At 32.3% G+C, this 24,951-nt stretch overlaps 3 protein-coding genes across 5 annotated transcripts; 1 reads left to right on the top strand and 2 right to left on the bottom strand.

Annotated features, from left to right (window-relative positions):
- Positions 1 to 8,289: 8,289 nt before the first annotated feature.
- On the top strand, positions 8,290 to 12,848 carry LOC137807072 (putative receptor-like protein kinase At5g18500). Its single transcript, XM_068607520.1, has 8 exons — positions 8,290 to 8,950; positions 9,539 to 10,205; positions 10,353 to 10,457; positions 10,818 to 10,940; positions 11,037 to 11,207; positions 11,552 to 11,681; positions 11,933 to 12,145; positions 12,299 to 12,848. Exons 2-8 carry the CDS (start codon positions 9,559 to 9,561, stop codon positions 12,422 to 12,424), a joined length of 1,515 nt encoding a protein of 504 aa, XP_068463621.1. The 5' UTR covers positions 8,290 to 8,950; positions 9,539 to 9,558; the 3' UTR covers positions 12,425 to 12,848.
- Positions 12,849 to 14,813: 1,965 nt separating this feature from the next.
- Positions 14,814 to 15,644, bottom strand: LOC137807074 (DUF538 family protein (Protein of unknown function, DUF538)). The gene has a single exon (XM_068607522.2). It carries the CDS (start codon positions 15,467 to 15,469, stop codon positions 15,002 to 15,004), a length of 468 nt encoding a protein of 155 aa, XP_068463623.1. The 5' UTR covers positions 15,470 to 15,644; the 3' UTR covers positions 14,814 to 15,001.
- A 1,647-nt stretch (positions 15,645 to 17,291) lies between these two features.
- Positions 17,292 to 21,680, bottom strand: LOC137807073 (pto-interacting protein 1). 3 transcript variants are annotated; one of them, XM_068607521.1, is made up of 8 exons: positions 21,336 to 21,680; positions 19,867 to 19,959; positions 19,231 to 19,478; positions 18,976 to 19,102; positions 18,619 to 18,892; positions 18,204 to 18,336; positions 18,005 to 18,091; positions 17,292 to 17,768 (listed from the first exon to the last, which is right to left on the bottom strand). In XM_068607521.1, the coding sequence occupies exons 2-8, from the start codon at positions 19,946 to 19,948 to the stop codon at positions 17,637 to 17,639; spliced, it is 1,083 nt and encodes a 360-aa protein (XP_068463622.1). In that variant the 5' UTR covers positions 19,949 to 19,959; positions 21,336 to 21,680; the 3' UTR covers positions 17,292 to 17,636. The 3 variants fall into 3 exon arrangements, with proteins under 3 accessions (XP_068463622.1, XP_090156777.1, XP_090156776.1); XM_090300651.1 differs by lacking the exon at positions 21,336 to 21,680 and adding an exon at positions 20,767 to 20,949; XM_090300650.1 differs by lacking the exon at positions 21,336 to 21,680 and adding an exon at positions 20,840 to 20,925.
- Positions 21,681 to 24,951: the final 3,271 nt, after the last annotated feature.

Raw genomic sequence — 24,951 nt, 5'->3', positions numbered from 1 at the left:
CTCATAAAAACCCTTTCCAAGAGGAATTGCTTTCCACGGTCCAAGAGCCTTCCACATCGGCTGCAACTTTTTAGTTAAGTCTAGGTGTGTGAGAGGTTTATCTCCCTTAGAAAGAATAACCCGACCATGTAAATGAGTCTTGCAATCCTCAAGGCCAGCCAAGTATTCTGTTTCATCGATCCGGACCACAATCATGTCTCCCTTAATATAAGGAGTGGGTAACTCGGACAAAGGAATATCACATGTAGTTTCCAAAGCCTGAGCAAAAGTTTTCTTTTGTCCAGACTTAGCATATACAGTCTTCGCAGGAGATTCTTCCCTATCCTTTAAACACTTCCATGGGATGATGAAACCATTAGAACCCTCTGCCATTTCAAAAGCTCACCGCACCACCGCACCGCACCACCACTGCGCACAGACCCAGTCGCGCGCCGCCCCCACAACCCCTGGTCGTCGTCGTCCGCTGCACCTGGTGGAGAGGTTCGCACAAAACGCGATCAGAGCCGCTGCGCTGGTGGAAAACGTGAACGCACGCCCGCCGCCCCTGATCGCCGCTCCTCACTGGTCCGATGGAACGCTGTCGCGCCTCCGCAAACCCTAAGCGCGCCGCCACAAACCCTAAACGCGCCTTCGCAAACCCTTAACGCGCCGTCGCAAACCCTTAAAATTAAAGTATGACTTAGCTTCGAGGAAAACAACATTTTTTCATAGATAAAAAAATATAAAATGTAAGAGAGAATATTTTTTTGGATGTTACAAATATACATCAACAAATTTGTGAAAGCTCTTGTTAATATTAATTGTAAAAACCTTATCAGAATTTACGAAGAAATAATTCCAAGAAAATATTGTTTATATTTAATGATAATTAAAATATTCCATATAAACAAGAAATTAAAATTTAAAAAATTATTTATCTGAATCCATCCTAAATCTATCTAAAACTTTTGAATAAAAATAATTTTCCGGTTAAAAAACACCAAAACTTATAAAGAAAAATAGGATTTCATTGAAAAGTAAATTACTTTGTTTAAAAATATTATTTGAAACATAATAAACATATGGTTGAATGTGCAACCAGCACTCATTAACGTGGACAATTTTTATTTCACTAAAAAAAATCACTAAATAAAAATTAATTTTAAAGATTAAAAAAAATTAATTACTATATTAAATAAATTAAAAAATATTTAAAAAAAATAAAAAATTTCTAAAATAGTTTATATTATTATTAAATAAATTCTAAATTGATAACTAATTAGCAATCAGAATTTTTTTTACTAAATTTAGAATTTAAATAATTGGTAGTTAACTAATTAAATAATAATTTAGAAATTATTTAACAATAATAAAAACTAATTTTAAAATTAATTTTTTTAATTTCTAAAATAGTTTATAATTTAGTTAATATAAACAACTCAATAATTACGTATCACATAAATTCTATTATTTTTAAGACGCGTCTAAAGTTTGTACCTGATGCAAGCAAATGTTTGGTCTTAGATTTCTGCAAAATCTCGCACTGCTTTGGTTTTCTTTTCCAGTTGGTGTTTGAACTTTTGGAACGTATGCGTCTGGTTATTTGATGCTTTTTAGGTTTTTAGGTTCTTAGAGTGGACTATGTTTTTTCATGTTTGGTTTGAAAGGTACATCCACCCCTAAAATAATTTGCATTTATATATTTGTTATTGCTTATAAAAATAATTAATGTTTTTTTTTTAACTAAATAAGTAAAAAGATACAGTGATTTTGAAGTTTTAGAGTAAGAACATAAGAATAAATTCTATTCTATTTTTAGCACTTATCATGTTTTACACGTTTTCTCTTTATATTTTCAAAATTTTATACATTTTATCTTATATTTTCAAATTTTTATGCATTTTATTCACATCAATGTGACGTGGATTGTACACTAGCATCCAAATTCCACGTCAAATAGTAAAATGGGCAATCAATTAATGATAACAGATGTTCTATAAGACGGGTAAAATGCATGAAAATAACGGTCAATTACGAGAAAAATATACATAACAATATTTGCAAAAAGGACAAAATGTTAGATGGTAAAACATGTAAATTAAACGAATTTAGATCGAATCATGATTAACAATTTGGATTTTCCGGTTAAAGTGTAAATTGATTTCATGTTGAAAATTGTATTATGAGAATCTAATCAAGTCAATTAGAATAGAATAGATATTGGATAAAACAGATTAAATAATTGAATAATTATAGATAGAGTTTAAGGTTTAGAGTTTAGGATTTAGGGTTTTTTCAGTTCGGGTTGAGTAATGCTCCCGTTTATGCAAAATATGTGTGGGGTGTGATTTGGGCTATAGTAGTAAGTGAGTCGGGGAAGTATATGAACAATGTAATTTTTAATGGGGATGTGACCAATGTTTTAGAAGTGTTTGCCTTGATTCAATTAAATGTTTGGTCGTGGGTCACCATTAGGTCTCACTCTGCGCTTTTCTCCTTTTCTGACTGATGTTTTGACCTTCTAGTTTGTACGAGGATAGTTTATTGAAGTTTTTTCCCAAGTGTTTGTTTCTTAGGTGGGTTCTCTAGGTCCAGTCACGTGGGTTGTTTATAGGCGTCTAGCAGAGTGGTTTGGTTTGGGTGAGGGAGGCTTAGGGTTTATGTTTTGTATAAGGGTTGAATCATCTCTAAAGTGATTCATATTTATTTATTTTTTATTGCCAAACAAAAAAAAATTATAGATATTTATATATTTGTTGGGTGTTATGAAATTACATAATTGAAGAAAAAATTTATTGTTTTTATGAAATGTTATGAGTATATATTATATTGTGATTGAAGGATAAAATTGTCTTTTTATGTTAAAATTGTTGATTAATTGTGTGTTGAAAAAGCACTTGTGTGTTATAAACAACGGACTTTTAGTTATATTGACTTGAAATTTGATGAAAAGATCAATCCTTAAATTTGATAATGGTTTGTAACTGTGAAATTGAGTATTATTAAGTATTTTGTGTAAATTGCATTTTTACTTAAGTACAAAATAGTATTTTACACTTGTTAGGATTGTTCTATTGGTTAAAAGTGATTTTGGAGGAGTTTTGAGCTATATAAGAATTTTATTTTATTTTGCATATATTGTTTTAGCATCGAATTATCGTTTGAGTAAGTGAAGCTCAAGTGAGAACTCAATCCTAAGTATATAACACTATCATTTGATCGATCAATTATACTTCCTTACTTAAGTTAGGAGAATACTCAAACATAGTATTTATCCTATTTTTATGGAGGGTAATCACTCAAGCAACAACTGATTTAAGTGATGAAACTTTGTAGGTTGAGTAAGTTTCTAATTTATTATCTTAACTAAAATAAGTCAGGATTATCAAGTATTGTTTTAACATTCAAAAGATGAGAGTTATTGCTTAAACAACATATTGTTTGTATTTGAGAAATGAGAAATCCAGGTGCAAACTTTTGTTTTAATTTACATAAATTAAATTGAATAAAATAACTTGAATAGATAATTCAAACACATAAAATAATTGTAATAGATAAAAAATCCTTCCTAAATATATAATGCAAATCCATAGCTAAATTCAAACATGGTATAACTTAAAATTTGGCTGCATGAATAAATAGCAGTTTTACTAAGTGCCCTTTTTGAAGAAAGAAACTGTAATGAAAGAAAATGGTGAGCAGGAACATGATGACTAGCTATCACATACATAATTTTCTAGAGTTTAAGGTTTACAAAATAAAGTTGTGTGCTGCCAATGATATGATTTTGGGTTCTATAATTGCAATTATCCAAAACCTAACTACACCCTGTCAACAATATTGCGTGCATCCAAGTAAACACAACAATTAAGCAATGTTCCATCACTACCTAAAAAAATGCAATTACATGTAAAGTTTCTTAGTTCATAAGCACCCTCCTTTGTCACCTTTTCTAATGTGTCTGTCTGGTCAAAGAAAAATCTTCCATTATATTTCATCAATGGCTAAAGATGTTCCACTAAAGAAAGCCCAAAAATTTAATGTTTCACATGCACCTTAATTTTGCTTTCTAACCTTTGCCAACAAAGGAAAAGAAACCTAAAAACCTTCTTGTTTTGTATCGTGTGGCAGAAGATTCTGGTTTTGTGTCAAATTAAACAGAACATTAATTGTATTAGGGAAAAATTCTTGCACTAACATAGAAACATTAATCATACTGGAACTCTTCCTTGTTACGCTTACACCAGAATGAACCATACTTAAGCATGCCAATAGCTTTATTAAATCAAAATAAAGTTGTGCTTTATCATGGTATATATGTATATTTACCACCTTTGTTTCTGCTAACTTTTCTTTTCACTGGGCCCGTTTAAATTGAATAAAGAAGCACCACATGATTAACCAAGTATATAAATCAAACTTAAAACAAAATTATGGAGAAAAAAAACACAATAATTAATCAGTGTTCAAAAGAGGCATTGACTGCAAGATCTGTTGAAGAAAGAAAACAAAAATAATTATGCTTTGAACAATGTCAAAAGCACAGTACGCGTCTTTTTAGATGAACAATTTAATTCAAATTGGTGAAATTTAAGTTGTTCATAATACATATATATAAGTATAATATGATTCACAGTGTAAAATAAAAGTATAAACACGCATGAGTAGCATGCATGCAGACTAGAATATTATATTAATTAGTAGTTGAGTGAAAGAAGTCTTATTAATATTTTATATCAATACTTGATATTTTGAATCAAGTAATTCTTATAATTAAATAATAATAATAATAAACAAAAGTGATTGGGAAAATATTTTTCTTGTATTATAAATCCGAGTCCTTGTTTTGTTAGACGTTATTTTGTTCAAGTGGTGTAACATTGAATATTTAACTAAATTTTATTCTTTACAGGTTTGTATTTTTTATTTCTATTTAAATTTTAAATTATTAAATAAAAATCAAGAGATAAAAGATAATTTAATCACTATATTTTTAGAGATTAAAAAAATTATTCATATTTAAAATAATTTTTATTATTAATAAAATTTATAAATTAATATCTAATTAGTTACAAATATTTTAGTTATCAATTATTTTAGATTCTAAAGTTGATAGCTAATTAAATATTAATTTTAAAATTAATTTATAAATTTATTATTAACATAAATTATTTTAGATATTAATAATTTTTTTAGTATTTAAAATAATATTTAGTTAATATAGTGAATAATTATTTTTTAGTTCTAATATTAGTTTTTATTTGGTGTTGTTTTTTTAGTGGATGCTTTTGTTTTATTATAATATTAAATTTTAATAAATCTTACAATTTGAATCAACTTTCAAATTTTGATATAGAAACAAATATGTTTTGATTTTAGCAACGTGTTCCTACAATTATTTAATTAATTTCAAAAGACTTGTCTCTTTCAAATTTATTTGAATTCAATATAACGAAATATTTGATAATTTATTTGAATTATTTCATTTATACTTTTATTTAATTTTTAAAATAGTTGCATAACACACCACAATTAACTTATTATTCGTTATCTTACATGTTCTTCTTTTAGCTATTTTTTTAACAAAAAATTAATCTAATAAAATGAGACACTTCTGTCTCAACCCTTATACATACACTTTAGGAGTGTCTTAACCCTTAAACGAAAGTGATCAAAATCAACCAGTCCAACACTTGACCTACAAACATATTATAGACCCTACAAACCACCAAACCAATCATCAAATGAAAAGTACAATAAGTCATATCAACAAAAATCATCATATATCCTATCAAAAGTCTTATAACCGGTCTTTAATCAAAACAATACACACAAAACATTCCTTAATATAAACATTCCTTAATATAAAGAAAAACCCAAAAACACATTTACAAAACAAAATCCCTCACCCACAAACAAGTCCCACAAAAATCACTCAAAATTCATCCTTGCATATCGATATAACAACTGATTCTCTGCAAATAGATGAGAACTTTATAATCACTAACACTAATCCATAAAATAATTAGATTTAACTGAAATGTGAAGCAATGCATATGAAACAATTGATCTAGCTGTGTCACACTGCTTCCAAACCAGAATAATTTTGCCAAAAGAAATATGATGCATGCATGGGACCACAAAAGCAAATCACTGAAACTGGCCTATATGTGTCATCTGTTTATATTGTGTAATGTATGCAATAAGCTTAAGCCTTCCAAACCAATCATTGCTCCATACAGTATGGAATGTATAGCCTTAATAAGTTAAATTTGTCATATATTTCTCATCACATTGTAACATTTTTTTGTCTTCTACACCATCTCTTTCACATCAAACTCTACAAGACCCTTATCCCTAGTTAGGTATTAAGTAGCAGTACTTTCTTCGTCAAAGAGTTGCTCGCTTCTCAAATTATCAGTTTGGTACAATTGGTATATCACGGTGTTGTAAACATTATATTGATTAATTAGAAATGTAAATATACCCTACTTTTATCTTAGAAGTATGATGTGGTGTTACAATACAAGAAAATCATCAAATAAAAACTAATTTTTAAAAACTAAAATAAATAGTTGCAATAGTAATTAAATTAGAGACCATTTTAGAAACTAAAACAAAAATTAGTTTATATTATTTTTAAATAATTTCTAAATTGGTATCTAATTAGCAACCAAAGTTTTAACTACCAATTATTTAGTTTATAAATTTAGTCTCTAAAACCTTTGTTGCTAATTAGATACCAATTTAGAAACTATTTAACAATAATAGAAACTAATTTAGAAACCAATTTTTGTTTTAGTTTCCAAAATGATCTCTAATTTAGTTACTATTGCAACTAATTATTTTGATCTCTAAAAATTGGTTTCTATTTCATGATTTTCTTGTAGTGTGACTTAAGAATGTATATAGATTATATCACATAAGGTCAAGACCCTCTCCTCAATGTAAGTTAAGTTAAGCATCCATGTAATGAGGTCGAGACTTCCTTGTTCATACACAATTAAATACCTTAATAATAGATTAAACGAAAATTAAAAATAATATCTTACAAAATGTTAGAATATTAACTATGAAAATTGTATTAATACAGGCACACAGTCTAATCAACACTATAAATAAGTTGACCAATATCATGTTAAGATAAAAATTTATTACACTCAACTATCTGATATTAAAAACTAATTTGAGCGTTAAAAGTCTTTTTACAAATATTTCTCTAACATTTCAACTGAAAATTAAGACCCTAAAATAGTAGAAAAACAAGAAGATCTTCCTATCCAAACATAAACACTAAAAAAATAAACATGCATAATATCAATTTTTTAAAAATCAAAGTGACAGTGAGTGTTAAATTTAGACAATAAAGTGATATAATAATAAACTATTATCTTTTAAGAATTCACAACTTTGAACTTTCATAAACTAAAACGGCCGTTTATTATTCATTTGTGTATAGTTTCTCATACTAAGTCCAACCAATCATGTTATATATGTGTTTGAATTTAGTACGATGAAATGCAGAGTTGTTTATTTATATAGATGAGTAAACAGTTTATGGAACAATAAACTATTCAATTTTACAGTAGAAGTTAAAAAGTTTAGAGTAAACAATTTTATCTTTCCATTATGTTCTTAATTTTTGCCCTAGTCTTTGGAAGAAGAGGAAGGCAGAATATGGAAAGTAGAATTGAGTGGAATGTGGGTGAAGATGAGAAGAGAGTGTACAAGTTTTAATGGTAAGAAGAGAAGATTACGTTTACATCCTCCAGAGCTAGGATGCATAGGACAAGGACTTGAAGAATAGGGTATAGGGGTATTATAGGTATGACAAAAAGTGGTATGGTATCCAGTCTGTTTCCTTGACTATCCAGCCTACTGAATGAGATAACAAAGTCTCATTAAATATAGAGATTCAAATGAAATTTAGTGATTTACGCAATTCAAGGAAATTGGAATTTGCAAAAACAAATGACTTTAGGCTTATTTGGTGTGTAGTCTGTTCATTTGACCTTTTCAACTTTTTCTTTTTCTTTTTTACAAATATGCACTATTCAAGATCACAGTGATTTCCTCTGTAATGTAAAACCAGTAGCAGTAATAATGATACTCTAAAATTGACGTTTGACTTATAAAACGAAAGGAGAAAAGAAAAAGAAACATATATTCATCAATTTTTACATCATGATTAGCAGTGATTTTTGCAATAGCAGTGTTACTACTACTATGTCTAAAAAATTTCACTCCACTATTTGTTTTTGGTTTTCCACACTTGTGTATTTAATGTCAAATAGTACCATGGAAGCATCTGTTTATCTGTCACCGTCTGAAGAAACCTTAGGAATAATAAAAACAATAAAAAAGGGAGTGGAAATAGAAATTAGAAAGGGAAAGGTATACGCACAGAGAGAATGTGAGAGAGAGAGGATGTGGGGGAGGGAAGAAATTTGAAGAAACAGCAAAGAAAGTTTCCAATTTGATGCTTATTTTTTACCATATGGCAATGTGAGTCCATGTCACTTGCCTATCACCTACCACTGATAATTCCATGCCTTGTTATTAACCCAACCACACCATTTCCCTCTTCTCACAATTTCATGTGCCTCTTGTGTTCTTCAATTCCCTCCTACAACTGCACAACACACAAGGGTCGGTGCCTTGTCTTTACCTTCTCCTTTCTGTTTCTGTGAGGAGGGGGGAATGCTGCTGCTCTGAGAAGGTCCATTTTTTACATTGGGAACACAGACCCATTGGCACAGTTGAGGAATCCCACAAACCAAAATCATATTTTGACAATGGGGTTTCACTGGGCATGTGCCACCGGGTTCACATCCAAGAGGAGATTTTGACTGCATAAGAGATCTGGCGCTTAAGTGGATTCGGGGTCAGAAAACAGGCTCCAGCGAAATCTCCGAAGGATTTTGGTTGTGAACAGTGTTTTCTCTTTAAATCTCTGCTAAGTTGTTGGAAGGTAACAACAAAGGGATGGTTCAAATGGGTTGTTTTGGTCATTGGTTTTTTGCTCGGTTCGATAATTTGAAGTTTTATTTGCCTCGTTTTTCATGTGTACAAATTGAATGAGGCCTTGGTCTTTCTTTCTAATTTGGTTATCAAGTGCTACATAAAACCGATTTTATACACTTGAGATTTGTAATGTCCAAAAGCTTTTGAGTCAACTTGTTGCAGATTTCTTTCACAGCTGTGGTTGATTCTCGATTTGGTTTTCTGGGATATGAATGCTCAGTTTGTCATATTTAATTTAGTTTTCTTTATATTTGCACTTTTATTGGGGAACTGAGTTTCTTTCAACAAATGAATGCCCTTTCTCTATTTGCTTTCACACATGAGAAGGATATAAAAAAATTTAGTTTCCTGCTGGAATTTGGTATGACTGGATTTTGAGATTCTCTTTCTCATAATAGTTGTATGCACGGTGCGAGGACTCCAATGCAAGAGTTTGGTGTTTTCCCAGTAATTTGCAAATAATGTCCTTTATTTTGCAACATGATTTACTGTGTGCATTGAAGTGATCTCTTATATATAACATTGACTTCTGCAGATATATATTGGCAGCTGCGAATGGCATCTGATCTAAGTTCGGGGCTGTCCAAGGAAACGTCTGTATTTGGGTTGAAAGCATGGGAACTAATGGGGATCCTGGTTGGGTTGTTCATTATAATCATTCTTGTGGTGGTATCAATATGTCTTACTTCACGAAAGAAATCCAGAAGAGTCAATGGCATGCTTCCCCTTAGCCATATGCTATCTGTTTCAGATGAAATCAAGGAAATTAGAGTTGATCAAGTTTCGTCCAATAATCATCCTCAGAATGGAGCTTTTATGAGTCTGTATGACAGGTTTAGTGACAGGGACTCTGAAAAGGTTTTGATCCAACCAAATAATGGGGAAAATAGCAGTCAATCGGGCTCATTTGTTCATCTTAAGAAAGATGACGGTGGCTCTCAATCAGGTGAAGAAAGTGGTGCCAAGTCTGTTTCTACTTACAGGTCTTCTTCACATCCTATAACTGCACCATCTCCCTTGTCTGGTCTTCCTGAATTCTCTCACCTTGGATGGGGACACTGGTTCACATTAAGGGACCTAGAACTTGCAACAAACAGGTTTTCGAAAGACAATGTTATTGGTGAAGGTGGATATGGAGTTGTTTATCAAGGCCAGTTAATCAATGGGAGCCCCGTGGCTGTTAAGAAGCTACTCAATAATCTGTAAGTTTTGACATTAAATTGTTTAAGTATGTCACAGCTTTTGCTTTTTTTTTTCAGCTTCAATCTGGTCTTTGATCTCTTGTTTTTTTTTATTAGCATGTTTTCTTCGGGTTAGTTTATCTAATACTGTTTGTGCCCATCATGCAGAGGACAAGCTGAAAAGGAATTTAGAGTGGAAGTTGAGGCTATTGGCCATGTGCGACACAAGAATTTGGTTAGACTTTTGGGCTATTGCATTGAAGGGACTCACAGGTAGCATATTGTTTTGTCATTTTATTTCGGTTAAACATTCAGATGTCCACTGTTGTTTTATTCTATTTATTTTTGGAATTGGCAAAGATGAATTGTCATTTGTCACCAATTGTGCATGCATGTGTGTTTAACTGTTTGTGTCTGCTGTCATCATTGATTAGCCATTTGATTGAAATAGTTTACAAAATAATTTTTGTAGTATCTTGTAAATCTATTAACTGCAACAAATGATGTTGAGAATTTTTATAACAGAATTTATTAGTAAATAGTGTCCATTGTTTCATTTTATAGTTTGCATAGTTGGGTACTGTTTGTGTGATTTGGATTATTGACCCCTAGTGAATTTCCTGTTCATTTCAGGTTGTTGATTTATGAGTATGTTAACAATGGCAATTTAGAGCAATGGCTTCATGGAGCCATGCGGCAGTATGGTTTTCTTACTTGGGATGCTCGAATTAAAATTCTTCTGGGAACAGCTAAAGCGTATGCTTGTTTACCACCATCTTAATTTTCCTTTTTTTTTATTTCCTTCTTGGGTTTTGGTGAGTTTCCTTTTTCTGATTTATGATTCTATTACAGGCTATCTTACTTGCACGAGGCAATTGAGCCAAAAGTTGTACATCGAGATATTAAATCAAGCAATATTCTAATTGATGATGACTTCAATGCCAAAATATCTGACTTTGGGCTGGCAAAGTTACTTGGTGCTGGAAAAAGCCATATCACAACTCGCGTAATGGGTACTTTTGGGTAAGTTGTCTTTCTAATGCTTACATATTAGGGACTTCTTTATGATTCAGAAGTATTTTTTCTTGGTATTTTTCATTTTATAAGACACTCACTATTGCCCTTTTTACTTTCTTTTTAGTATATTTTATAGTGCAAAGTAGTTAATCTCTTAGGTTACATTTTCTCAGCAATTTAACCATGAATGTCACAGTGAGCACCAGATTAAATGGAATAACAAGCATTTCATATTACCTTAATATTTATGAAAAAATTGCAACGTTCTATTAAATTGTCCGAATTGGCTTTTTTAACTGCTGTAGTTGGCTTATTGCGTTCTTCTTTTTGTGTTTCAATTGCATTTTCAGATATGTAGCTCCAGAATATGCCAATTCTGGCTTACTAAATGAGAAGAGTGATGTTTATAGCTTTGGGGTGTTGCTCCTAGAAGCGATCACGGGAAGGGACCCAGTGGATTATAGCCGACCAGCAACTGAGGTGTGTCACTGGTCCTGTAAAGAATTTACTAAATCAAGACTCTAATGTGGATATTTGTCAAATTGTGTTAAGGAACTTTTCAGTAGTACAAATCTTCACTTAAATTTAAAATGTGAAGAAGGATATATACATTAGAAATTTTCATGGAGTAGTTGGTGACTTTACTTTGTTTTCATGACACTGTTTTATCATACTTAGGACTCATCAAACTTCCCTCAACACTGTGTCTGATCATTGGATGGTTATTGTAGGTAAATTTAGTTGACTGGCTCAAGATGATGGTTGGGAATAGGCGCGCAGAAGAGGTGGTAGACCCTAACATTGAGACCAGGCCTTCAACAAGTGCCCTTAAACGTGCCCTTCTGACTGCTTTGAGGTGTGTTGATCCAGATTCTGAGAAAAGACCAAAGATGAGTCAAGTTGTCCGCATGCTCGAATCAGAGGAATATCCCATACCCCGCGAGGTTTGATATCAGATCACAATAACTTTCCAACTTTGTGTGGCAGTTGTTTATTATGTTAACAACATTTCATCCTGCTCCTTTGCAAAAGCCATTAAAAACTCTTTTTGTTAAGAAACATGGTATGTTTCTCTAATGAAGTGGGTGACATTTCAGGATCGAAGACGCCGAAAGAGTCAAACAGGGAATATGGAGGTGGAGGCCCAGAAGGAGATTTCTGATACAGAGAAGAGTGACAGTCCAGATCCAAAGTCCAATGGCAGAAGGAACCAAAAGAAGTAGATCAACGAAACTTAAAGCTAAAGTGCCTATTCCAGGATAAGGTACACTCTTTGAAGGTCAATTTTTTGCATTCCTTTGAGCTTCTGAGATAACTGCCAGGTTTGAACCAAAGACATGGAAAAGGAATGAGTTACTTTGGGATGGTTTGTATACCTATTTGTTGTTATAGCATAGATATAGATGTTAGAATGTAGATTATTGTGTATTAATATGGGATTAAAAAGATCCCTTACATTACACTAGTGTGTACAGATCATTGCTATTCATACATTTTCCTTTGTCTTTTCATTTGTTTCATCACTCATTAGGATCATAAGGAATTCATGTTTCCCTGTGTAGAAGATTATCAGAAAATTTTACCAAAGCGTGAAAGACAGAAGATGTGGTTTTTGTCTATAATTACATTGAGGAAGTTTCTTGATTATTAAGGTAGCATGGTTATGGCAACCTCTCTCCACTAATTGTTGTGGCACCCACTTCTATACCACCAAAACCATTGAAACTGAAATAATGCTTATTTTTTGCTTTCTTCATAGCAATATAATTATTTTTTATGAATCAATAATATCAAACTGGTGCTTCACCGGTTCACCACTGATACTATCTTTTAGATGTATTATTAACAAATTCAATGTATCATCAGGTTTAAAGATTATAAATTTATAATTGTGTTTTATTAGTTAACTAAAAAAAATCAATGCATCAGATTTAAAGATTATTATAGATCTATAATTACTTTTTATTAGTTAACTAAATGTAATTTATTAAATATAATTAATCTAATTGTCGACAAAAATATCCTTCTCTCTAAACCTGTTCTGGTCTCTTCTCTGTCTTCACATGCTGCTGGTTGGAGTTCTGTTTCCAAAGAACAAACCCTTGCCAACTAGAGTCTTGTTAAAATTAAACCTAATGGAATTGAACTAGAGATTTTAATCCATACATGACATGTTGATCCAGTAAGGTAAAACTAGTTTTTGATAAAGTAAAACTTGTTAAAATTAAGTTTTTCGTTTTTGCACTAAATTTTCCATAAAAACTTGTTAAAATTAAGTTTTTCGTTTTTGCACTAAATTTTCCATAATTTAGACATCTTAAATACTTATATATACTATATGGAAAGAAAATTATTAGAATGAATCATTGTTTTTACGGGAGAAATAAATTTAAATTACAATTTAACCATTAAAGTAAAACTCTTCTTTTGAAAGTAATGATGAAACTTAAACCTTCAAAAACATGATGATCGAATGCTGAAACCCAAACCATTTCACATAAAGTTCAAAAACATGGGTGAATAAGGCTTTTCCGTTTTCAAATTTCGATATCAAATTTGCGACTCTTTCTTCCTACACCTCCATACCTTCTTGTGCCACCCCCATACTAAATATGAAAATACCATTTTATCCTTTTTTTTTCACCCCCTTGGATTTGAAATAATAAGCCTATGAATTATGTAATCCGGATAAATTTCGGATTACATAATTCGGAAGTCAATTTCATATTTAGAAAAGACTTCCGGATTATGTAATCCGAAAGCTAATAACACATCGAAAAAAAAGACTTCCGGATTACATAATCCGGAAGCTAATCTTATGTATAGAAAAGACTTCCGGATTATGTAATCCGGAAGCTAATCACAAAAGACTTCTGAATTACATAATCCGGAAGCTAATTTTGAATCTGAAAAATGACTTCCGAATTATGTAATCCGGAATATTGAAAAGGGTATTTTTGGAATAAGAAAAATTTATGGGGGTGGCACAAGAAGGTATGGAGGTGCAGGAAGAAGCAGCCCAAATTTGCAATTTAAACCGCACAAATTTTTCGTTTTTGTTACAACTAGTGAACTATTATTGTGGTGGATTGGCAACAGACTTATTAGAAATTATACTTGAGGAAATAAATGTGATAATGAAAATAAAAATGATTTTGGAAGTGGCAACAATAACAACATCAACAATGATAACCATTGATCGTAATGTCAACAATGGCACTAGGAGTCAATTAACAATTTGTCTAGATGGTAAAATAAGAACCTTAGATTGTTAATAAAGTGCATGTGCATTCTAAATTATAATATATATCAAGACATCAAATTATTTTATCCATATGATTTAGTTTAGAGTTTGGATTTCGTAATGAGATAAGACACTCTAGAGAATTTAAGCATCTTATTTTAATCAACTTAAACACATTTTTTCATTTATTGTCAGCAATCAAATTACAAAAATAAAACACATCATATTCGATACAAAAACTTGAATTCTTATTTACACAAACAACTACACTTGGAAAGGCCCTCTGATTCAAGTTATTAAGGAATGTATGCATAGTAAAAGCCAATAGCATCTATAGCAGAAGTATAAAGGAATTTTACACTGTAATCTGATAACAAACAAACAGTTATGTATAATATAATCAATGATTCTTATATTAATTATCTTAAAGTTGATACCAACAATAATTTCTCACTAGTTCATAGTGTAAAAATTGCATAGAAATTAAACCAGTAAAATTTTCTTAAATACTCTGGTTGCTCATTATTCATTATGAAGACCTCACTGGAATGATGTATCAGTCTTTAATCTCTTTATCCTGCAACAGCAGGTGCTTTTCCTTTTCCTCTGGGGTCATGAATGCGATGATAGGGAAGGACTTTCCTATTCCCAGAGGGGTCTTAAAGAGTATCTTCTTCCCCTTAGGATCTTCAATGCTCATCTCAGATATTGGCACCCACAGCAGCATCTGCTTGCTCTTAATGCCTGTCATTTTCTTCATCCTAGACTTCTCCACATAGCCAGTGACCTCCACAGCATAACTCACCCTCGTGTTGGTTCCCTCAAACAAATGCTCATAAGGGGCCTTCTGTTTCATCCACACGAACCCACTTTCTCTAACTCTCCCACACTCCACCAAGTCTTGCAAGGGAAGAACACCCTTTGGAAAACCCAACTCTTCCAAGAGCTCTATGGAGTGCCGATAACACTCTTCAGAACCATACACTATCTCTGCCCCTTCACGCTCCTTTACCACATCACCCATCGCAGCAATTAATTGCAAGTCTTCAAGCTAAACCAATGTGATGATAATTGAAGGCATAGCTTGCCATTTTATAACAACAAGAGACTACAGAAAGTTGACCTGTCTTGAATCCAGTGGTTCAACCGTTTGCTTCTGCAACTTTTTATTTATGGCTTTTAGTTTTGTTTACCTACATTAGCTTGGTTAGATTAAGGTTCAATTATAACTTATGCTAAACTATGATAACCATTTGTTTCATAATAACTTTTGTAGACATGTAAGAGTGATTTGCTTTATTAACATAAACAAGGATCAAACCATGTCAAACTACTGAAATAAGTAGGTGGATTTTGGTAGAGATAGGTGAAACTATGAATTAGTTTTCATGCCTGACTTGTGGTGGGGTTAGGTATGGACTTTTCAGTGTGAACAAAGTTAGAGTCTTCTAATATGCATTTTGAATAACACAATTTTGAAGATGGCAGCAATGCAGGCAACCTATTTTTTAACTAGGAGCATATGTGTGATTGTGACAGTTTCAGTTTGAATCATAGAACAGAACATGGTTAAATGATTATAATACTGTAGATTGTTCAATTGAAACACAGGAGAGTGAACAAGTAAAAATGTCTCTCGAAGAGATGCAGGTTTTTCTATTTATTTTACATTCCTAATTTCTTTTCGATTTTCCATTTTTAAATCAACCATGGGTTTGAATCAGTGAATAAGAATATGAAGTAGCATTTATTTTGAAATCAGAATCACAAGTTTTATCATTTTTTATCCAAGTTGGGTTCGATTTTGTTTTAAAAAAGACAGAGACGTTTGGTCTAAAGGAAGATAAACTTTGTTCAAACATTAACCAAATGTTTTCAATGATGCAATTATGGAGGTAATCCAAAAGATAGATTCCTTAAAAATAATACGGTTGTAAGAAAGGACTGAGTTCATGAAATTTGAACATCCATTCTTTCCATAATCTTTTATTAATTTAAAAATATGTAAAACTGAATGTCTTAATTATGAAATAATAAAAGATTAAGATAATTATGCGTAAATGAGAAATAATGATGGAATGGGGACCATTTAATAAAAACTTAGTTTTATTGAATTAAAGAGAAGAGGTATTTTGATTTATAAAAGGTAAACAAATAAATTAATAACCTTTTTCGTTCTACTATGATTTGTTTTAAACATTCTCTTATATTCTCAATTTTATCATCATCTCAAAAAAATAGTTTATAAACTTCTATTAACCTAAAGCTAGTAATATTATTCTATTACTCATTTAAAAGGAAAATTTATTATTAAATCGTTTTATGAAAATAAGAACAAATTAATGACATTTAAAATATTTTCCTAATATGTTTTAGACAAGGAAAATTTATTCTTAATTCGTTTAAAAAAAGTAAGACCAAAATTAATGACATTTAAAATATTTTACTAATATGTTTTAAACAAATAATCTAGCTAAAAGCCCAAAACTAAAAAGAGAAAGAATAGTTGATGAACCGAAGTATGGACAATATAAGTACACGGATAATTTAATTTTAATTTTGAGAAAGTTTTTGCTCAATGGTATAAATGAAACCAGAAAAAAAAAATCAGTACTATTATTGATGGAAAGGAACTTATCTAAAAGTAAATCTATGGTGTATTAAATAGAAAGGAACTTATCTAAAAGTAAATATATGGTGTATTAAATAGAAAGGAACTTATCTAAAAGTAAATCTATGGTGTATTAAATAGAAAGGAACTTATCTAAACGTAAATCTATGGCGTATTAAATTCTGTCAAACACCTTATTCAATATAAAACTTAATAACATCAAAAAGGAAAAAAATGAAGAAATGTAAGTTAAAGATTGCAATTCAACCAGACATCATGTGTTGTCCATGAAAGGTATATGGTAATATACATTCACTTTTACATGACTTGTCGAAAAGGAAATCCAAACAAAAATTAAAAAAAAAGTATTCAAAAGCCATAAACTTAAGTATCTATGATAGGCTCCTGTCACCTACATCACTATTTATATAGCATCGGTTAGTTGAGCCACAAATATAATAATGGTACTTTAATGCTGTATGCCACAAAACGAGTAAATTACTGACAACTGTCACAAGGACAATTGGTGAATGAAATCTGCAATCTGCAATCTGAAAGAAGGAATGAATGATTTTAGAATTTACATGTTTGGTGATTCCTTTGAGGGAGTAGAACGAGTATTCAGTAGAGGCTGTAAAGCTTTCACTATAATGCTCATGTTTGGCCGAAACTCAGCTTCATATTGTACACACAATGCAGCAACAGCAGCCATCTGTTGCAAAATATGAAAAGCAACATTTTAGATGACATGAAACACCATTCACATATTTTCTATCATCAAATAATTGTGTAGTTGGATGGACAAAAGATTCAGAGTGGCATATATTTCTTCTTTTAAGCTTTGTTGAGAATAGAATAAAAGGTTTGCAAGCAAAATGTGCAAAAGCAAGTGTTCTGTTTAACTAAAAGACAACACTCTATTTCAAAGAATATAATCTAGTTAGTTACCTTTGCAACGGACTTTGAAGGGTACTCTCCCTTTAGTCTAACATCAACACACTGCTTCACCTTATCTTCACTAAGCTTTGGTGTTGCCTGATAAAACCCAACGAACAAGAATCACAAAATGTGCAAAATCCAAAATTTGAAAGGAGAAGAAAACACAACAGTAATATTAACAGAACACAGAACAAGTAAATATTGGTACCCAGGTGACAAGGCTTTGCTGTCCTCGGGGTAGTGTATGATCAACCGGTTTGCGCCCGGTTAAGAGTTCCAGCAGTATAACTCCAAAGCTATAAACATCACTTTTTGAAGTGAGTTGTCCCGTCATTGCATATCTGCCATAAGAAAAGTACAAACCCAATAAGTTCTAAAAAGCCATAATTTTAAAAAGTAAAGAGAGACCATAAGCCAAATTATAATTAACCATAAAGTGGATTGAAGTTCATTACATTCACTGTCCACAGATCAGTTTTTAAGTTTACTCAATTATGATTTTCATGTTCTTATGATCTACTTTTCCATCTTCTAACTAAAGCAGAAGTTATTTTATTTTAACAGTGTGTGAAGAAGTAAGCATGCTCTCAAACAAGTAGATTAGGCTTCTAGGAATAACTTACTCAGGAGCATGATAACCAAAAGTCCCAAGAACACGGGTAGAATGAAGACGTGCTGCTGCATCAGGGGCTTGATTTGACAAATCAAAATCAGCAATCTTTGCAACATCATCGTCAAAAAGAAGTATGTTACTAGACTTAATATAACGATGGATTATATGAATCTCTGCCTTTTCATTAAGATATTCAAGTCCCCTGGCTGCTCCAACAGCAATTTTAACTCTCTGAGCCCACGAGAGTAATGCACCAGGTTGTGCACCCTTGACACCTTTTCGTCCTATACACACCAGTTATCATTAAATTGTATATAAAAATGAAGACATCAATAAGGGATAATAATACATTACAAGTATGGCTTACCGTGTAGAATATCATGAAGGGATCCTTTAGGAGCATACTCATAGGAAAGGGCACGAAAAGAACCATCAACAGAATAGTTAACAAGCTCAACAACATTTTCATGTCTTAGCCTTGATACTATGGAGACCTATACAAGTTAGGAGCCAAAAGTACTGAATAAAAATATAGTTGCTGCTATGTAGAATGTGATGCAATGATGTCTTACTATCAAATTTTATCATTGGAAAATTCACAACTACAACAATTGATCCAAACCTGAGAAAGAAATTCTTGTTCTGGCTGATTACTGGAATCTAGCTTTTTGATTACCACTGCACGCCCAGTTTTCAATGTAGCTTGATATACTTTCCCATATGCACCCTCACCAATGAAAGATTTTGAGCCAAAGCTATCTGTTAAAGACTTCAATTCGTCTACTGTAATAGAAGGGACAGCAATAGGTTGAAAATTTATTGGCCGAGGAGCAGTCACTGCATTATGTCTGCCATGATAACTTGCGTTCCCTGCATTGTACTCACAGAATTAAAGCCAAACAAAAGTGGTACTAAAATAAAAGCAGATTTATTAAAGTGCAAACAGAAATACATATAAACAATTAATACAATCACTTAAACTACAGACTCGGTAGAGCGATGTAAAGTTAGGACAGGCTATTTTTGGAAGATCCAAATTTAGAAGGTGCCACTCGGGAATGGCACAAAATTAAATATAACACTTGAAATGCCAATGAGAAGCAAGTTCAAACAGCTGTTGTATGAGAATTTGAACAGACAGTATACTCAAAGCATGAACCCTTGCGTTTCAAATCATGACTTGCATGAAAGTCAATGTAACATACCATTCTAAACAGAAAATTTAAAGAAGGAAAAAATACTGGAAATAGCGGATTACCAGTGGGAGTGTTTTGCATGAAAGGTCCTCTGTCAGAAATTGCCACACTGTCATCTCCTTTGCAGAAGCCAAAGCAACCCATGATCCTGAATTCTGGAGGTAAGTTTCAAATTGAACAGTTAAGTTACTGCAAGAGTATCAATAAGACTAGGCACATATTATCAATACCAACTCCCCCTTCCCCTAAGGATAGACAACACCACACGGTGCTAGCGTATATACGATGTCTTAAGTGTATCAGATAGCAACCATTTTTATTGCGCATACTTCTTGGAGAATTTTGAAGTTCTCACATGGTGGAATCGCCTTTTCGGCTATTCCGATAAACTAAATTTTGATCAAATATCATTTCCTTTTTGGACAGAAACTTAATGACCAAACATTCATTGTTCTAACTAGGAACACGAACATAAATTGCACCATTAAAATACTTCAGACAAAACAAGGAAATATAATTTAGACATGAACCAATGAGCCATTTGAAAGTAAATTTGCAGCAACATGATAAAATAAAATGAAATAAAAGAAAAATACTCAGTCTCTTTCAAAACCAGAAAGGGAAATGACGAGAAAACTAGCCCCTCTAGACTACAAAAAGGTTATTTCGTTTCACATGGACATTTAAAAGATACACACCATGAAAGAAACACATTCCTATTTAATCTGTTGATGCATGACAACAACAAATGACATGCAATTAGTCAAAGTGCAAACAGGAGCACCGACAAACGAATCAAAATTCAGAACAATCACTAACCATCCCACCAATCAAAACCAACAGCGGCACATTATATCATTCCCAGTAAATAAATGTGGTGAAAACAAATTTCACTTTCAGAAAACGGAAAGAAAGAAGAAAAAAATTCACCAAAAGTTAAGGTTACAGTTGCATCCTATTACCTTCGAACTTGTGGAAGCAAAAAGTATAAAATTTCTTATTTATACTTATACCTCTATACTATCAACACATCACCTGTAAGTGTAAATCCCAAAAAGATAATTGGCCAGACAGAAAAACAAACATGCAGAACTACCTTAAACATGTTCCCCCACCCCCCCAAAAAAACAGTTAAGAATAATAATAATACTAACAACAACCGCAACAACTATTTTAAAGACCATTAACCCAACAACCACAACAACTACTTTAAAGACAATTAACCCCACACAGCGATAATCATGCGAAAAATCAAACCGATTAAAGAGAATTCTGGGTTTAATATATACACTGTCACCTCCTTCTTACAGAGAGACTCTGCAATCTCACCGTTAAAGAAGGGACAGAGTTGAACCCCAAAAAAAAGAATTAAAAAAGAAAACTTCCCAGTTTCGATGTTCGTGCGTGTACATGAGAAGAAAAGGGTAACCAGCAAAACGAGTAGAAAAACAAAAAAAAAGAGTGTATGAAGTAGTCAAAGAGAGGAAAAACCCGAAACAGGAATCGGCCCTATGAAAGAGAAGAATCATACCTTTCGGAATTCAAAGCGAAGACGGTGTGTGTGGTTACAGCTTTTGTATTGTTTGGAACAGAAAATGGATGATGAAGAGGTTTGAAGATGAAGAAGAAGAGGTTTGAAGACGAAGAAGAAGAAATGTTTTGTTAAGTTATGTTCGGTTTGTGCTTGTGCTTGGAAGAGCGACCTTGACTTCACCGAGAGACATCTTATGAACATCACCAAACGTTATTTATGTACATTTATTATTACTACTACTACCGCTGCGTTTGCCAAGTCAACACTCAAAAGCCCGTTTCCAGAACCGCTGATACTTTCCTTTTTTTTATTCCCACTTTTCCATAGTTTTCCCTATTCGCCATTCTCCGTTAAAATTAGTCAAGTCAACAAAACAAAGGACGTTCGATTAAGTTTGTTTCATTAAATAATTACTTTTTTTTGTGTTTTCTTATAATTAATTAAAATTATAAACTATTTAAATATCTTTTCATAAAATCAATTATTTTATTTTCAAAAAAGCTATTTTTATTATATATATTTTTTAAAATTTCTAAATATTAATTATCAAATAATTTCTTCCGGAATCACTTTTTCTTAGTTTTACATGACACATAAGATTACTTAAAAAAAAATCTTTGTTACCTCAGACTAGCCAAAAGTAAAAAATACGGCGTATAATTAAAAAACTTTAATTTACAATATAGTGCAATAAATGTTTTTCTAATTGAAAAAATAAATGGTTGCATTAAACTCATCCCTATCCTTCTAAATCAGCAAGTAAGCAATGCTTTATGATTCTGCCACGTGGCGGACATGCAGAATCTGCCACTGTTACTCGTGCAGTGAATCTGCAAGAGTTATTTTGATAATAATGATAAAAAATTAACTAAAATGATCATATGAATATAATATATTAAAAAATAATAAAGTTATTGTAATATATAAATTTAAATGTTCATTAAATTTGGGTGAAGTTAAAGATTAGTGTAAAAAGAGTTAAGGTTTAAAGCAAAAATGGATAAAGAAAGGATAGTGGTGGCATTGTGTGAAGCTGGAATTGCATCTGTGAGGTTGGATTTGGCTGGCTTCTCAATTTATCTGGTTGGCATCTTTCTTCAACATTCCATCTACTTTTTCTCATTCTATAAACTTAAAAGGTCAATTTCAGACTCAGAAAAATGTTTGAATAGATGAAATAGTTAAATATTTTTTTAAATCTCGTCTCAAATTTTAGAATTTCTAAATATTTATTGTAATAAAATTATTAAAATGAATTTTTATCAATTTATTTTATATAATAAATAAATTTTCAATGTAAATTAAAATATTAAAATATTTTACTTTGATTTATAGTTAACACGGATATTATATTACTAATATTTTTTAATATATATTAAAAATATAAAATTAAAATTAAAACCAGAAATTAAATTTTATATTATAATATAAAAAAAATATTTAATTTAATTTGAAATTGTTGGATGCATATATGAATAAGAATCCAAAAGTAGGAAACTTGAGTCAAAATAAAAAATCAATGTTGAGATCGAGTCAACCAATTACTGCGCTTTCAAACTCTTCCAGGAAACTTCCAATCCCACCTTTCTTAAAATCTCGATAACTTCACTCAAATCAAAATTATTTAATTCAATTACTTGAATTTTCACTTCTACCTCCTCATTATGTAAAAATATCAAATTCAAAGGGAATATCTTTCTTACTAGTTAAATTTTTAAAGATTAATCTCATGTTTTAATAATGAAAAATAAAAAAATAAAAAAATATATATATATATAAATAAATGATAACTAATTATATTTTTCTATTTTCCTTCCAAACTAGAGAAGAATAAAGTACAATAAATAACGTGGTCAACAAAAATGCACATTTGGTTTGAAGGGTGAGACCTAAAAGTTGAAGGCTTACATTTTGAATTAACACACTTTTTATTACATACTTGAAGAAAAAGAAACCGTCTTTAATGGCTGAGTGGAGTGGGGCGAAGGAGGAACAGGAAAATCGGAGAAGACAGGCGGAGCATCTTCATCAACAGTCGACAAAGCCTTGTACAACCTTCTTCTTTTCAAACCTTCCAGAAAATCATGGTGAATTAGAAATGTTCAGACTGTTTCAGAAATGGGCCAGGGTCAAAGAAGTGTTCATTTCTAAACGTTTGAATAGATGGGGTAGAAGGTTTGGCTTTGTAAGGTTTTTTTAGGTGGGAAATGTTCCAAGCCTGGAGAGGGAGCTAGACAACTGCTTCATCGGAAACATGAAACTTCATGTTAATGTACCAAGGTACAGGAGGGAAAGGTTTGTGAATAAGGGAAATGCTCCTTGCTTGGAGGAGAAGAGTAGAAGTGGTGGGTTTCCCTCTCGAAACTATCAGAGGAAGAACAAGGAGGTGTGGATGGTAAAAAGAGGGAAAGAAGTTATCAGGAGTGGAGTACGAAAGGATGCTAATGGTTATGTTTTAGGTAAGCAAACCTATGCTGATGTAGTAAGAAGCCCACTTCGTGCCCAGTGGAAAGGGCCTTCTTTTACGACTAAGGCGAACATCTTGCCGTGGATGAAGAACAGCATGGTTGGTCGTATGAAGGCAGAGTGGGAACATGAGACTTTGCAGGAAGAATGTATTAAGGGAGGGATGAGCATGATCATAATTCGCTTTTTGGGAGATAATCTTGTCTTACTGACCTCTAAGTCTATCGAGAAAATAGAGGACATTGTGAAATCTAGTAAAGAATGGTTCGACTATTTTTTTGAAGACATCAAGCCTTGGTCAGAATCTCTTGTGGTCAGCTACAAACGGGTGTGGGTTAAATGCTATGGGTTGCCGATTCACTTATGGAACAAGGAGTGTTTCTCAAAAATGGTAGAGGATGTAGCAACGCTGGTGGAGGTGGATGAAGCCTCTTTATCATGGAATAGGTTGGAGTATGCGCGGTTTCAAGTAAGAATGTTGAAATCGAGTAAGGTAGAGCTGTCCAAAGGTTTTCAGATTAATGGATGTTTGTATAATATTACATTGGTGGAGGAAGCGAACTATTATGATGGAGTTAAGTCCAGATGCAACTGTGATCTTAGTCTTGGAGGGTCATCGGGTAGTGTTTCATCCTTTGAAACTTTTGTGGAAGATTCTCTCTGTTCTGCAAAACTGAGTAATGAAAGGGGAGGGGACGGAGAAGGTAGCAGAGGGTGGCCGAAGGAAAACATAAGGGAAGAGAAGGGGTGGTCTATGAATAAGACAAAAATGGATCTAGAAAAGGAAGGTGCAGAAGATCTTGTGTCAGGTCAGGGAAAGTCTGATTTTCCTTCAAAAAAAGAGGTGAGTCTGGGGGAGGGGGGGGGGGGGGGGGGGGGGGGGGCAGAGGAGGGGACAGCAGCGTCTGCTCTTTAGCATGTCAATGTGGCGTGTGGGGCTATACAAAGCCCCTTGGTAGACTTAGTAAAAGAGGTGGAGTCGTTTGACTCTTTTAATGAAAGCCCAATGCTATCTGAGGCCCACTTACAGGTTATTGGAACTAAGGCCCATGTGGACACCTACGCTGGGCGTGTATCACTTTCAGGAAAATCTTTTGAAGGCGTTTGTGCAACGAGTGTTGACGGAGGACAACCAACGACGTCGGAG

Source organism: Phaseolus vulgaris, chromosome 3 (genome assembly GCF_051622355.1).
Source record: "Phaseolus vulgaris cultivar YP4 chromosome 3, ASM5162235v1, whole genome shotgun sequence".
Lineage (NCBI taxonomy): Eukaryota > Viridiplantae > Streptophyta > Magnoliopsida > Fabales > Fabaceae > Phaseolus > Phaseolus vulgaris.
Note: the sequence above shows the minus strand (reverse complement) of the source record. Positions and strands in the feature narration are given on the sequence as shown.